At 28.5% G+C, this 16690-nt stretch overlaps 2 protein-coding genes across 2 annotated transcripts in view; one reads left to right on the top strand and one right to left on the bottom strand.

Annotated features, from left to right (window-relative positions):
• The window catches only part of LOC145182681 (E3 ubiquitin-protein ligase HECTD1-like), a 232973-nt gene that overhangs the window by 6973 nt on the left and 209310 nt on the right, over positions 1-16690 (top strand). The gene's annotated exons all lie outside the window — the stretch shown is intronic.
• LOC145199888 (uncharacterized) lies at positions 3915-5119 on the bottom strand. Its single transcript, XM_090086475.1, has 2 exons — positions 4258-5119; positions 3915-4086 (listed from the first exon to the last, which is right to left on the bottom strand). Exons 1-2 carry the CDS (start codon positions 4894-4896, stop codon positions 3961-3963), a joined length of 765 nt encoding a protein of 254 aa, XP_089942601.1. The 5' UTR covers positions 4897-5119; the 3' UTR covers positions 3915-3960.

Here is a 16690-nt window from a genome sequence, read left to right on the forward strand (position 1 = left end):
AAACCAATAGCAAGAATTGTTTAGTTTTACAGGTGTTTTTTTTTTTAATTTTAATTACTTCTCTTCTCACTCTTTACACTCACAGGTTTATTTACTTTTGCTTTGTATTCTTATTTGGTCTCTCTATTGTTTGCTATTACAATAAAGATTTGTGCTATTTTAGGATCAAGGATAAATATAAATGCAATGTTTTCAGCTGTTTGGCAACTTTTCACTGATCAACTTTAAAGATTTAATTTTTTAAAATTAGCTTAAAGTTTCCATGAACTAAAATTTTGCTCAAATTAAATTAGAAATTGCTCTAAACAGAGTGGTTAGTTTTTTCTTTAACACTTTCAACATTTTTCACTGAATTATGTGATTTGCCTTTTTTTTTTTAATGTTTGACATGATACCAGAACTTTCATTATCTTTTTAAAATACAAGAATGTATATATATATATATTTAGTTGACCAGTGAAAAGTTGCCAAACAGCTGATGAAATATTGCATCAATACATAGAAGTTGTTCATGAATATGATGCTAAAGGAAGGGCGGATTGCAAAAAAACCTGGAAGAGTAAAGAGTTTCCAGCAATTGGTTTGTTTAAGCCTCTGCTTAAGCAAACAAATTACTTGATTAAAATTAGAAATGTTGTTGTCAAATAAATGATGATGAAAATGATGATGATGATGATGATGATGATGATGATGATGATGATGATGATGATGATGATGATGATGATGATGATGATGATGATGATGATGATGATGATGATGATGATGATGATGATGATGATGATGGTAACGATGGGGCTGATTGTGGTATTATTAATGATTTATCAAGGCAGATGCACTTATGATTAATATCTAAATCATATTCTTTGATTGAATTAAACTTTTTTTTTACATATACATGCAACAGTCAATATAATTAAAAGAGAATTTGTTTTTTTTCATGAACTTCAGGTAAAATAAGCTGTTTTTATTTTGGACATAATGTTTCATTGAGTTGGTTAACCTTTATATTTTCCACAAGACAGAAAAAACAAAATAAGTGTTCACATTTTTTTAGAGTTGCTTGTTGTTTTGATACTTTACCACAAAAATTACACTGGTAAAGTTTTAAATGAGGATTGATTTCTTGTTTTAGTTCTTCAATATCTTTTTCCAAATCATGTGCTGACACAATGCTTTTTTTAATGGAAGCAATTATGGAAGACCGCACTTTTTTACCAATACCAGGGCAACCAATAACCTTTTTATTTTTGTTTTAGTGATTTAGTAACATTTAAACTTTTACTGAGTTTTTCTACCTGCTGACAACAATAGCATTCATCATAATGAGTTTTCCAGTTCATATTTAAAAGAAGTTTTGTTAATTTCATTCTTTTGATCCCATTCTTAATGGTATCATAACGTTTTGAAAATTTCTAGATGAGTGTACATTCTCTAAATCAGACAACATGGCAAGGAATACATATTTCAATGTTATTTTTTTAGTTTATTTCAATAGGATACTTTTTATTCCCAACCAAATATCCGCAGACCCTGTAAATAAGATTCAAATTTTTGTAATGGATTTTCATTCAAAAATAGTAAAACTTTTTGGATAGTTCTTGTGAATAGCCGTCAAACTTAACCACATGCATTATGTAGTGTTTATATTCATGAAGTAAATTAAGCCAATAAATCAATATAAAACTGCATATAAAGTAAAAGATTTTATTTAAAATTATTAGAAACATTTAGTAAATTTTTTACATAAGGACATTTTTTATTTAACAAACGATACAAACAAAATGTTATCAATTTAGAACAATGGTTAGATGTAAATTTTGAACAAGAAAAAAAAATTGAGTGCTAAGATTTTTTATAAGTAATAAAATGTTATAAGATTGATATAAGTAAAAGTAGAAAAACTTTTATGTTTTACCGCTCAAAAAAAAAGTAAAAAGACTTCCAAATTTGTAAACAAATCAAAGAAAAGGTTTTTTTAGGTAGATCCTCTTCAATCATAAAATAATATTCCCCTTTCATTTTACTTACTTCTTAACAAAATTAAGTTACCGAGACACTACTAACAGCCTAAAAGCTGGTTATCAACGTAGACGATTTTAAAAAACACGATAAGTAATGAAAAATTGGTCGCTAAGTAAAAATTCATTCTGTAACGAAGGTCCGTAGCCATTTTGAAAGTTCTAAAATTTTCATAATCCAACTGCGCTTGCGCACAATAACCTGTCGCTTATTAAAAGAGTTATTATTATTATTATTATTATTATTATTATTATTATTACTATTATTATTATTATTATTATTATTATTATTATTATTATTATTATTATTATTATTATTATTATTATTATTATTATTAATATTATTATTATTATTATTATTATTATTATTATTATTATTATTATTATTATTATTATTATTATTATTATTATTATTATTATTATTGTTAATATTATTATTGTTATTATTATTGTAACTATTATTATTACTATTATTATTTTTATTATCATTATTGTTTTTATTTTTATTAGTATTATTTGTCTTAATGTTATTCTTGTTGTTATTATTAATATTTTTATTATTATTTTTATGATTATTTTTATTATTGTTATTATTATCATTATTATTATTTTTGTTATTATTTTTATTAGTATTATCATTTATATTATGATTTTTATTTTTATTATTATCATTATTTTTATTAATGTTGTTACTGTTAATATTATTAGAAGTATTCTATATATCATTGTTATTATTATTATTAAAGTTAAAACCGTTTATGATTTTTTTCTAAAGAGCAGATTTTTTTGAAATTAATGATGAATAAAATGGATATCCTGAAATACAAAGACATTAATAATCACTTTAGAAGTTTATATAGATTTAGCTTAACAAAGTTACAGACAAAAATGCAATAGAATTACTGATACCTTTAACGATTTTTGCGTAATTAAGAGGATGTTGATTATGCTCTTAAGGTTTACAATTTATATATAACAGTTCATAGAATTTTAAACAATGATGCAATTCTTTCTGTTTATGTACATGTACATTAGGGCTATCCAAAAAAAATTTTTTTTTCAGATTTGATTGCATAGTTGTTTATTTTGTGCCATTTGACATAGTAATTAACTGTGCAAAAAATCTTTCCAATCAGATAATGTTTAGGGGGTGCTCAATGACCATAAAGTTTTACGAAAAATGTGAAAAACATGGAAAAAGTAACAAAGTTCCACAAATTTCTAAAACCCGGTTAATTAGATTTTTCAGATTTGATCAGTTTTAATTATCTCTAAATATTAAATTCTGAATACAAATTACAATCCACATCCACTTTAGACTGGTTTATTAGCAGAGAAATTAATGAAATAAAATACTGCAATACGACTAAAGTTCTGCGGTTTTTGTTATATCAGAATTTTTCCAAAATAAAACACTAGGATTTTTGACTCTTTCTCATTGATTAAAATACAAATTATAAACAAAAAAACATATGAGCAATTAACATTTAATTATCGTAATGTTATAGTTCGTGCAATGTTAATGCTAGCGAGGACTATAACTCTTCAGAGTACACTTTCTGGCATCTGGCACTCGCTTTCTGTGATCCTCAACCACCTGAATTAACCTCTGCATTTCAGATTCATTCCTTGTAATCGATTCATTAAACATCGACATTAAAGCCACAGATCGTTCGGCAGCATCATTTACTACTTTCAATGAATATACTAAATTTTTTCCTTCTTGGTATTCTGGGGAATCATTCCAGGTAGCTGGATCGTTGTTGAACAGAAAATCAATATCAACCTTCATTGACCGCAACGCACTTGCTGAAACTGATGTCACCAGCATGTCCAGAGATTTCTTCTCTAGACTTTCAATGTTCTTTGATTTGATCAACCTTTCAGACCAGTTCTCACCGTGAAATTTCATGTTGGAAATCATTTTTCGCTTCTCTTCCGTTTAAAGTTTGTTTGAAAACAAAGCTAGTGGGACCAATTCTGGTGAAAGGTACCACAAATGGTTTTGAAAGTTCTTGACTGCTGCTTCGGAAATCGTTTTATTCACAACTGCAAACTGCTTAAGTTGCTGAAACAGAAACAAGTCATTAACTGGAGCATCGCTGGCATTTGTGCATGATATCCAAGATTTTACATAAACCAGACTAGCAAATAAGCAAAATTCACAGAGATTTTTTTCCTCTTTTGTGGTCAACTTGAACTCTTCACGAAATAAATAAATCTTAAAACAATAAATAACCTTGGCCATCCAGCGAGCCATGTGATAAGCACCAGGGATCTTGAAATGATAATTTTTCTCTTCTTGATCAGGCAGTTTTCCAAGTATTAACAGACAGAGATCCATGATTTCTTTGTAGTCATCCCTTGGCATTTTAACATGCAGGTTTTCTTTGAGGAATGCAATCACTTCATTTTGTAGTTCTTGCACCAGGGGTATTTTCATTCGAATGTCATCCAGAGGTTTAAAATTTCCTTGATTAACTTTGGGCCAATATTGCTGAACTCTCTGGAAAAGAGGTATGTTGGGACCAGATGATGGTCCAAATAGTGATCCAAACACTCCTGCTACTATGATCTCATGAACATGGTGTCTGCAAGCGAAATATAACAAATTTCTACCTATATGTTTCTCTAGAACTACACATGCACCATTTTTGGAGCCAGTGTTAGAGGCTGTAGTATCAAAACTCATTCCAATAACATCACCAATTATGTCCCAGAAATTAAGCAGATGAATAACTGCTTTTGCTTGGGCTTCTCCAGTTCCAGCTGATAGTTTTGCTATTCCAAGTATTTTGTCAACATTGTGACCTGTCACACCTACAGATAGCCGGTCAACATTTGCTTTAGGGGCTGCAGAATTTGTACGATCTATCATCAGTTTGCCATCCCAGTGGACGATTAATGGTGGTTTGTCCAAATCGCAGAATTCAGTTCAAACAGTGGCTTCAATATTTGATCGATGATAGGTTCGTTTTCTACGGACTGTAGAACGTGACAATGATCCATCATCGAGGTTCTGTCCACCAGCCCTTGCAATTGCTGCTGCTAGTATAGTAAATTTTGTGTCAGATAGATTAATTCTGTCTAATGCTGATGAAACATCAGGCGAGTCAAGAATTGTATCTAAGATACATTGTCGTTTTGGAGTACTTGCTAAACTTGATTCAGCTGACCCTGAAGAACTTGCTTTACTGACTTGTTGTGTGTAATAAACAGGGATTTCTATCTCAAAATCTCTATCAACCATTTTGTCATTATCAACAGCATCGTTATCGTTGTCATCACTATAACTTTCGTCATGTGAAGGTTCAATAACAGTAACTATTGCACTCGCACCAGATTGTCTTTGCTCTTCTTTTAGCTTTCGTTCTCTCTCTGCTTGTTTCTTTGCTTCATTTCTTTCTTCTAATTTTGAAAGTTCTTTGTCCTCTCCAAAGATCACCATTTTTCTCTGACATCTCTGATCCAATAAAAATTCTTTATCTTCTTCAATTTTGATCATGGTTTCAGCATCCTTGTGGGCAATGTCAAAAAGTAGGCCAATGGTGTCTGTAAATGATTTCTCTCTCGATTTCTGAGAATCTGACAATCTGGATTTATTTTTTTTTATTAATTTAAATTCCTGGACTAAAGTTTTCAACTTTAAGACTACATTCGGATGAAATGCTGTCGGAATACGGGCTTTATTCCAAATAATAATCAGTTCATCAACAGTTGTTTTAAGACTTTCAGGCACTGACTTTTTGGTTGAATTAAGATGATAAAAAAATGTTTTTAAAACATCAGATGTTAAGGGAAGAACTTTATCTGGAAGATTTGGCTCTGGTTGTCCAATTAAAAAGATTTTGGTTTGAAGTCGTGTAGAGATAGCAACACGAGATGATGCTGCCATTTCAATGATAACTGAAATATTATGAGAAAATCAAAACTCAATACCATATTATACAAACTTATCATTCAGTTGTTGGTTTATGCAGCTGCAGCAATATATTATAATAATTATTACTAAAGAAATTAAATAAATATTTTCAAATTAGAAATTATTATTATCTGCACTTAATAACAAACAATCCACTACCAGACTACCATGCTAGTTTTCTGTAATAGGTTACTAAGGTTAGGTACTATCAAAATATTAATACATTTGTTGTCAAACTGAAATTCCAAATAAAAATAATATTTATACTTGTAAACCTTTTTGTTCTGTTTGAATAAATTCTAAATTGAGTTAAATAATAGTATTAAAATTATGAATACAAATTTTAACAAAATGATATAAACACAGTTGTTTTAAACACTAGCAGACATTTTTTAGTCTGGTGCCCTGATGACAGTTAATCTGCTGCACTTTAATTAATCTATATAGCACGCAATCAGACAATATTTCAGTGGAAAAAATCTAATTAACCAGGTTCTAGAAATTTTTGGAACTTTGGAACTTTTTACACGTTTTTGACGTTTTTCGTAAAACTTTATGGTCATTGAGCACCCCCTAAACATTATCTGATTGGAAAGATTTTTTCCACAGTTAATTACTATGTCAAATGGCACAAAATAAACAACTATGCATTCAAATCCGAGAAAAATTTTTTTTTCCTGTGTTCACATGAACAGCCCTAATGTACATAAAAGCATTTAATCTTAACTTCACCAAAAACAATGATGAACTCAGCAGTCCTCTTTAATGGACTTAATCGGTTGAACTAATTTATACTCTATAATGGAATCAATTAGCTCAACAAATATAAATAACTGTTCTTCATTTGGAATTAGTAAAATATGAAAAACCGTTTTACATTAACTGTTGATTGTTCTTTATCTTCTCATAAACATTTGAAATAAAATTTGAAGATAAGACATAAACATGAAACAAATTGTTTCACCTCGGATGTTTAGAGCAATATGTTTTTTTTTGTAAATCAACACTTATACCGCTACAACGCGCAAAACTTTTATTAAACGTATATAAGTTTAATTTTTGCACTGAGAATTTATTGCAATAACCAGCTATATTTAGCAAAAACATGCAAAAGACAAGCGGCATTTTACCGGCAACTAAACAGACGAAACAATAAATTTCAATGCATATCATATAGACGCAAGAAGGAAATCTTTTAGGCATAAGACAGTTATTGTCAGTTAAATGCCAGATTAACCAAATAACTAGTAAAAACATTTTCAAAGCACAACTCGATGTAAATAAACAAATGGTGTGGTCGGATATTGAGTTGAAAACATTTCGTTGAAAATGCAGTATTAAAGAAATACTTATCGCAACAGAAATAGCTCGAAAGATCTATTTAAGCTTACCACTCGAACTGTATCGAAAATGTAATGCGCCAATCGACCAAAGTGAGTTAGTTTGTAAAACCTGTTTAAGGAAGTGTGCTGACGTAAAATCAACATAAAAGTTAAATGGAAAGAAGAAAATTGGAAAATAACAAAATGATAAAAAAGCAATATTTAAAAATATGTAGGAAAATAAAAATTAACTGTCTGAAAAATTTACGATTTTATGATAACTGGGCACTAATGAAAAAGATCATTTAAATGTTTGTCAGTCGTGTTAGAATGTTTATGCAAACTACGCAGACATTTGTTCAAATCAAGTGAAACTAAATGAAATAGTTCGAGAACCAAAATATAAAAAAGAACTGCAAAGTATCCTAAAACGAGGCGAATTCGGTAATATTACTAGTCATATATCGAGCTCTGATAATTTAAGAATTAAACTGGATTCATTATGGATTAGTGAGTATGAGAGTGTCAACTAGCATTCGCGTTTTGTTTTTAGATATTGACCAACAAAAAGAGAAACAAATTTGGAAATGTAAAAAGAGCACAAAAATGACAAACTGTCTAACAAAGCATTTGAGTAAGTGGCCTACCTTTCGTTCAATATTTGTATTCTGAAGACCTTTTGAAGGCAAGTATGCACTTTTATTTTTAGAAAGCCAAAATAAATGGATTGAAGTGGCGATGTTTAATAAGCACTAATATTTTCCTTAAAACCACCACAATACATAATAGTTTTCTCACATTGAAACGCTAGAAGTAAATCTGGATGAAAAACAACAAAATATCTTTGTAAAATTTCTGTCAGCGAAAATCACAACGAGACTTACTCCGAATGAACGGAGAAAGTAGGACAAAACAGCATGCATGTCGAAAAGAGCGAACGAACATTGGCTCGAGGAAAATAATTTTGACTATATAGGACAATTTCAATTTATATACCTGAAATGGATATATTTTTAAAAACTGTTAGTCATTTTATGCATAAAGATCAAAAAGTTGTGATTGAAAACTGATTTTTTAGTTGTAGGTTTTTCACTGGCTTTGCTATATCCTTCGTGCATGTGCAAAATATTAATAGACTTTTGTTGTTTTATTCTATATATCGTTAGTCTATTTGGCAAAACTTCGTTTGCTAAATACACTTTTAAACACAATAAACTTGCTGAGGTTTACAAAATAGACCAACGGTTGTTGTTTTTTATTTTTAAAGTATAAAAAGGTAGTTAAATATGATAAAAACAGCAAACTATTTTTACTTGAAAGAATAACATTTCGCAACTAATTTTTAAGCACTCTGGGAAATGTGGTGCAATGAAATTGGTCCGTTATTATTTAAGTTGCTAAATGTTAATCTGGTGTTGTTTTATTCTATAGAAATTAAATTTAATCACATTTAAGGAATTTTACGTTTTTAAAAGGATTTGAAAGATAAGTTACGAAAAAATGGATCAATTAACCATAAGCAATGTGGCAAATAAAAGCTATAAATCATGGTTCCAGTTTTGATAAGAAAAAACTAGCCATGAAATGATCATTTTTTTAGAGTTGGATTACATGTTCTCCAAAGAATGTCACAAACCAGGTAGCATCCAAAAACATTTTTAGTCTAAAGGTTATAAAAAAATCACCGAGGCAAGAATAACCTTATATTTGCTCTCTTTAGAGCCAATCCTAAGATAGCTGGTCCTAAGATAAAATCTTTTTTTTAAATAATATTACATACAAAATAAAAGAAACAGCATGAAAATTTTTATTTACGAAAAGATACTCCAGATTTTAATGTCTTGTATTTAAAAGTTCCTACCTCTGAACATCTATTCGTTCTTTTTTAAGACAGCGGTGAAGATTGGAAATTTAATTATAATGAACACATTTTAAGCAAAATGAAAAAGAAAGTAGGAAAATTATATTTTGATATTTTTAAACTTTTCGAAAACTTAACAATTTACATCTTTAAAAAAAATTTTTTCAGTTTTAAACAAACACCTTGTTTCATCGTTTTGCAATAGAGAAGTTCAAGCTATCAACTATCAAGCTATCAGTGCTTCAGTGAAATTCTAGTTCTTGTGTCACAAACAAAAGGTTTTTATAAATGAACTTTTATTGATAAAAACTTTCCCTTTAATTTAATTTTGTTTTTTGTTCACCGAATATTAAAAGATTACCAGTCACATTTTTAAAAAACACGAAAAACAATTTACAAATAACTGAATAATTTGATTAATGGGTAGTAAGATAATACAATTACCCAGAACTTGATTAACAATGAATATTTCTCTTATCTGAAAAACATTCTATTAAACATTGCACCATAGACTTAAAACGGCAATTTTTTAATTGCTCAATGTATTTTATTATAGTAATAACAATAAACCTCCTATTTATAGTAATAACTTTATTATAGTAATAACAATAAACCTCCTGACTTTAAAAAACATTAAAATATTTAATGAGTAATTAATACTTATTATAAATAATCTAAATCGAGCTTGAGAATTTAGACATGCAGGTAAATAAGTACATCAGTGTTAAGCATGTTTCTAACACTTTTAGGTAATGCGTATTTGAGCTCAAGCGCGTATAGTTTTAATTTAAGTGTTTATCTTTTATTAAATCTCTTAAAGTTTAACAACCTTTTTATGAAAAAGTATATTTTGAACATCATTAAGAAATAAGTTTGTAAAACTTTTCCGTTTCATATGTTAGTTTCAAAGATGTTTTTCAGTATAGACGTTACTTTAAAGAACTCGTCTCTCATTGAATTAAAATCGGATTCTATGTTTTATTAGGAATGATCGAATAAACATTAGCGTAATGTTTTATACTGATCCTGGAGAAATTTTTACTGTTTGCAAATAAATTTAACAATTGATAAGCAAAGGTGGGTTTCTTTTTTCCTGATTCACTGGTAATCATTTTTCCAGATTCACCGGTTTTCAGTGTCATACCATGGCCTACTTCATACACGGCCGGATATGTTGCATAAATAGGCCGAAAATTAAAAGGCCAGTTTTTCAGAGTTTTTTTCGCCAAGAACGTCGTGTTGATCAAGTTTCCAAATTAGTTGTGAGAAATATGGTAAATAAATGCGCTGTGGTTAATTGTCGAACTGGCTGTAAATTTAAAAAAGTGAACCTAGCTCTCTTTATGCAAGTAAAGCTGTTTTTAGTTTTCCAAAAGATACTAATTAAGAAGAAAAATGGATTAAATTGGTAAACAGAAAAGATTGGAGACCAAGAAAATATTCAGTTATTTGCATGGATCATTTTGAAGAAAAATATTTAAAATATGGAAAACGAGTTACTTTAAAACACGAGTTAAAACATGTTCCATCTATTTATTCTGAAGAAACTTGTATTCCATCTTCTGTAATGCCTAAAGTTTCTAACTTTCGTAAACCACCAACTAAACGAGATTCTTCTATCCCAAATGAAATTCAATTATTTCAAGAAATGGATAAAATAAAAAACATTGATATGCTTCATAAATCTAACTCTCCAAATGGATTTAGTTTTCAAAGATATGAAAGTTTTGTTTTATATTATCGTTTGTTTTTTGTAGACTCCACTCCTTTTATTGAATTAATAAGTGTTGATAACAATTTGCATGTAAAACTGCATTATAAAAGTTGTCCACTTCCACTTCCTCATTGGTTTAGAACTATCAACAATTGTAAACTCACAAGTTTATCTATTTTAGATAATTTGGTGTCTTAAATGCACAACCTTGCTGAAGGAAATTCCTATTATTTAGTTAATGAACTTTCAAAACTAATCTTTTTTAAATCCAAATGTTGACCTCCATATTCTTCAAAAGTGTTACATTTTGCACTAATGCAAAGATATTCATCATCTCAGGCTTATTCGCATCTTCTGGAACAACTTCCTTTACCGTCAAAGTCACTATTGAAGAAGTTAGTATCAGGTGGAATTGATTCAATAAAATCATTAAAGTTATTGTTAAACGAGGACAAAATAAGCAATAATTGTGTTATTCTTTTTGATGAAATATATCTGCAGCAATCTTGTGAATACCACAGTGGCAGATTAACTGGACAAGATAAAGACGGTAATCTCTACAAAGGAGTAATTGTCTTTATGATTGTTGGCCTCAAGAAATCAATACCTTATGTAATTAAAGCCATCCCAGAGACTAATATCACTGGAGATTTCATTAAAGATGAAATAGAGGAAAGTTTAAATACATTAAGATCTGCAGGTTTTAACATTCGAGCATTGATTGCAGACAACCATCCAACAAATGTCTCAGCTTATTCAAAATTGCTTAGCATTTATGGGTCAGATAAGCCAGAAGAAAATTTCTTTATCACTTATAATGATCATAAAGTTTATCTGATGTATGATAGTGTTCATTTGCTTAAAAACTTAAGAAATAATTTGATTAGTACTAAAAAGTTCATTTTCCCACCATTTCAGTTCACTGATTACAGTTTTAAAATTTTGCAAATGAGATTGTTATTAAAAGAGAACTTTAACTTTTGGAAAATGGATTTAAAACCTTTTCATTCGGATATGAATCTGAATTCAATTTCAGAACTTTTTAATAATGAAATTCAGGAAAGTGAGTTAGATGAAGACAGTAAAGAGTTTACAATTTTTATTGCTGGATATATATGCAGAAAGTTACTTAAAAAATTGAAATGTGAATTGTGTACTTTATTGCTAAAAAGTGATGTCGTTGACATAGATACAGAATATATTGACCTAGTATCCAGAGGAGGTCTCTTAATTCCCTCAAAGTTAATTGCAACTCATGTTCTTAGTTGCTTTGCTATGTTGATGCAGTGAAACAAAGTCTACTTAAATTGGAAACTCTTGAGATCAGAAAAGTTAGCGAAAATATTTTATATGAATATAATTTGAACCAGAAATTTCTTTGTGATAGTCATTTTGAGTGGGGACTTTCTCTTGTTAATAGAACAGTAATAAATATTTTTAATAATAATGAACAAAAGATTGTAAGTGGGAGTAAACACAAAGATACTGTATTATCTTTCAAAAGGAGACAAAGAGAAAAGAGAAAATAAGAAAAGTAGTGAATATATAAATATATATATATATATATATATATATATATATATATATATATATATATATATATATATATATATTCACTCTTTTATATATATTTATATATATATAAGTTGTTTATACAAATAAATTGTTTTAACTACAAATTTGTTTATAAATTCAATATCGTTAATATTTCAACTCCAAATGCTATTTTATAAATGCATCTGTTATATTTTAAATGTTAAAAATTATATATTTGAAATGAATTGTAAAATATAGTTTTTACTTAATATTTGAAAATTTAATTACCAATTAAATATTTAACACAGATGAATTAACCTAAAAAATTTTTAATAAGGAATACTTAACAAACTTTAAACTTAGGAAACGTTAAGCATTACTTTTAAAACTATTTTACATTTTAAAACACAAAAACTTAAAATACTGAAAAACTGGCCTTCTAATTTTCGGCCTATTTATGCAACATATCCGGCCGTGTATAAAGTAGGCCATGGTCATACTTTCCAGAAGAAGTTTTATTTGTGAAGAGACTTGATTTATTTACGCAATTTATTGTAAATTATATTTTTTTGAAAAAAAAGAAACTAGTATTGAAGTTTGCACTTGATTTATTATCATCTGTTATTAAAGGAACCAAATGACTATGTTGAGAAAACTTTGCTAAGTTCTTTTGCATCAATTTTTGTTAATAAATTATTAACTTTTTTATCTCTATTTTGTGCTTACTTACATTTACTTTTTTGTTTTACATAATTCTCATGGTTCTCCTGATGCATTTTAAAATTGTTGATTTGAAAGAACCGGGATTGTGATATGCATTGTTAGCTTTGTTAAAAAGTGTAGATTTAGGTGTAGTGAGTGAAAATCAAATATTTCGATTTTGGTAAATTTTTTCTAGTTTTAAAATCTGTTTCGAAAATTCTGAATGCGTTTTTTAAATTTATTGCTGTACAATATAAAATTTTCTAATACTAAGATAACAACATCTACTAATTTGTTTAAGTATAAAACTAAATCTTAAGATTGCATTGTTTAACAAAATCTTTAGATTGCATTGTGTAATAGTTTTTGTTTTTAGCATTAGTGTTAACTTCAAGTGCTTATACTTAAAAATCATTTTTAAAAAACTTTCTTAGATATAGAGATAATTCAGGTGAAGTTTATCATTTTCATATGTACAATCCGAAAAAGGTTATTGCTGGTAATCATAACTATACAAATCTTTTAGAAGAATTGAGAAAGAATAGATTTTCTAGATTTTTGCTGGTCTTGCTCCTTTGATTAAGCATCCATGTTCTCGTAAATGAGATGAGAACGAAGGATGAGGACTTGAGAGACATTCTAAAAAACCAGTTTTTTGTAAAGTGGTAGCTTTTTACTTATTTCAGCATGAGGAAGTAGGGAAGCATACTCTAATCTTATGGACAGCGAAAACATTAGATTTCTTTGTTTCATACGAATAAAACATTTCAAATATAGTGAAAGCGATTTTGACTAACTGTAAAAATTGTTTAGGTACATATCAAAGAATCTAACATCAGATTGAGGTAAGAGTTTTTAAAAGTGCTACATGTGCGTATAGTCTCTTTTTAAATGAAGCTTCTATTATAAAAGTCTAAACCTTTTGCTGAAGTTTTGTTAAAATCCTAATTTTCAAGAGCTTTCGAGAAAAGTTTTCATTTAAGTAATTATACTGTTTTACATTTCTAACATTTGGAATTGGTAACACTCATTTCTTTCAATGAATCATTAACTAAATGGCGAAAACATTTGGCATTTATATCTTTGAACCCTGTTAATACCGTTCCGAAAAGCAAATTTTCTTAAGTTATGCCCTATAAATTTGTGAATTCTCTTCCACAAATAACTATTGCATGATTGAGTCGCTATTTGAGAAAATTCACAGTAAAAGTGACAATGTTTTGCGTCAGCTTTTCTCTTGTTTGTAAATTCACATTTAATGTGACAACGTTTTTACGTCAGCTTTTCTTCTGTTTGTAAATTCACAGTAAAAGTGACAACGTTTTTACGTCAGCTTTTCTTCTGTTTGTAAATTAACATTTAATGTGACAACGTTTTTACGTCAGCTTTTCTTCTGTTTGTAAATTCACATTTAATGTGACAACGTTTTTACGTCAGCTTTTCATCTGTTTGTAAATTCACATTTAATGTGACAACGTTTTTATGTCAGCTTTTCTTCTGTTTGTAAATTTATTCGAAACAAGACGTTTGTTAAAAAAAATATTCCATGAAATTGTGACTGTAAAAATAAAGCTTTTTTAAGTTTACCAATATTCTTTTTGGTAACCTCATGCAGGCTCAAAAATATTATTCGAAATTTTTATTATTTAGCCGCGCAAGTTTTCTTTTTTCATACATACGCTTAGCAATGGGAAATTTCGATTAAAAGTGTGTATATAGAAAATATATTCTATATATATCTGGTACAAATATATACTTAAAGAAATAAATAATTTTCATTTTGTTCTTAGTTCTAAAAATGTCATTGTGTGAAGCTTAATGAGCATCAAAGTTTTTCCTTAACGTTAAAAGTACCAAAAATATAAATATTCTCTAACATATTTTAAATCTATATTTCATTTAACGGACTTACCAATGTCATAAACACATCAATCGAAATATTTAAATGTTAGATTTAGATAGTCTGGAGTTATATTACGATTTTCTGAAAATTCTAAATATAGTTTGCTATCGAGACGTATATTATTCAAAAACAGTTATAAACATTTACACTAAGAATATCTTAGATATCAATGAAATCATTATTTTCTATAGAATAAAGTTCTACGAGATGTAAAATATTGTTAACAAAATCTCGACTTTTTACAAAATAATCCAAATGTAAATTATAACTTTCAGAATTTCTCAGAGATTCTTAATTATAATTTGTATGAGTATTTATAGGTTTAGTAATTGTTTTTATAAAAACTGTCTTCAAACTCAAGGACTTAACTTAATCTATGAAAAATGTTTTAATATATCTCAGAAATTTTCGAAGTCTTAGATAAGTTTGGGCATGCTTATTCTGAAAATCCTTTCAGTTTTTTTCTAGCTACAACGGTTGTGCAGATAGGCAATATGAAGCGTGTTCAGCTGATCCCACTGGTAGAAAACAAAAACAATATAAATTAAAATAGACAAACTGCATTTAATTTGCATTGATTTTGAAGTTAAATTTTTATGTTTGAACATAACATAACATAAGTTAACATCAAATTTTCAGAGATGTTCATTAGACTGTTTTTGTCTTTTGTTAGTTGAGAAATTACTATAGTCAAAAAACCAGTTAGTCATTCATCATCGTTTCCTCCCATCTTCTTTGCTGCCGCTTCTTCATCACCTGGGTGTCATGAAACCTTTCTCCATGTTTTTCACAGAGAGCTCCTTGATTTGGACGGAAAAAGTCAAGATGAAAGTCTAAATTGCGCAATTTGGTCGACATTCTGCATCCTGATTACTGTCAAGTAGTTCATCAACAAGTTCTTCATAGTTTTCATTCTTAGTTTTTCCCGTAAAACCGTAAACAACACGCTTGAATGCAATCCAGGCTCTTATTTCTTTTTCTTTCAATTTTTATTGAAGACTAACTGATGCAAAAATCTGTTTTACTTGAGGTCCAGTTAACACACCAGCTAGATCTTTTGCTTCTAATTGATTAGGAGATATTGTTCTGATTTCCTTAAATTATTTGCGCCTATAATCCAGTGCCTTGACAAGTTGTTTGATGAAGCCAAATTTTATGTGGAGTGAAGGCAGAAGAATTTTGTGCACAGGTATCTTATCAACATTTTTTAGGCCGCAAATCTTTTCCTTGAGCCAATTATCTTATAGATGAGGTGGTAATTTATAAAAAAAATAGAAAAAAGAATATTCTGCGAATCTTCTATGTAATCCAAGAAGAAAACCAAATCTCTTGAACTCTCCGCACATATTTCACTTGTAATAATCTTAGTTGATCTTCATTTGCAATAATTTAGTTGTGAGTTGGCATTTATTAATAACTCATTAGAAAAACAAATGGAGATAAAATGGTCATTAGAATACGACCAACAATCAATACTATTTAACCATATCAGCAAATGATATTATATTGAAGTTTGTACTCATGTTTGAAAAATAGTTGTTAGTTAGATTTTCCAGACACTATAGTTTTTTCGCAACAAACATATCGGTTAAATGACAAAAATCTTCTCTCCAAAATAAACCTGTCTTTACAAGTTTTCTTGTTCTTTTATAGCTGATAGTTTTTCAAATCTATCCCTCAAAAAAAAGCCAGCAAAAACATATTAAAACTTT

This window comes from Hydra viridissima, unplaced genomic scaffold (assembly GCF_058129835.1).
Source record: "Hydra viridissima isolate aposymbiotic clone 2 unplaced genomic scaffold, HvirCarnegie_v1 scaffold_4, whole genome shotgun sequence".
NCBI lineage: Eukaryota > Metazoa > Cnidaria > Hydrozoa > Anthoathecata > Hydridae > Hydra > Hydra viridissima.

Excerpts from the sequence above, each read along its gene's own strand:
- LOC145199888 (XM_090086475.1), bottom strand. The coding sequence starts at position 4,896 with ATGATAGATCGTACAAATTCTGCAGCCCCTAAAGCAAATGTTGACCGG. Across the intron at positions 4,087-4,257 it reads TGGCTCGCTGGATGGCCAAG|CAACTTAAGCAGTTTGCAGT; the intron begins GTTATTTATTGT and ends TTTCTGTTTCAG.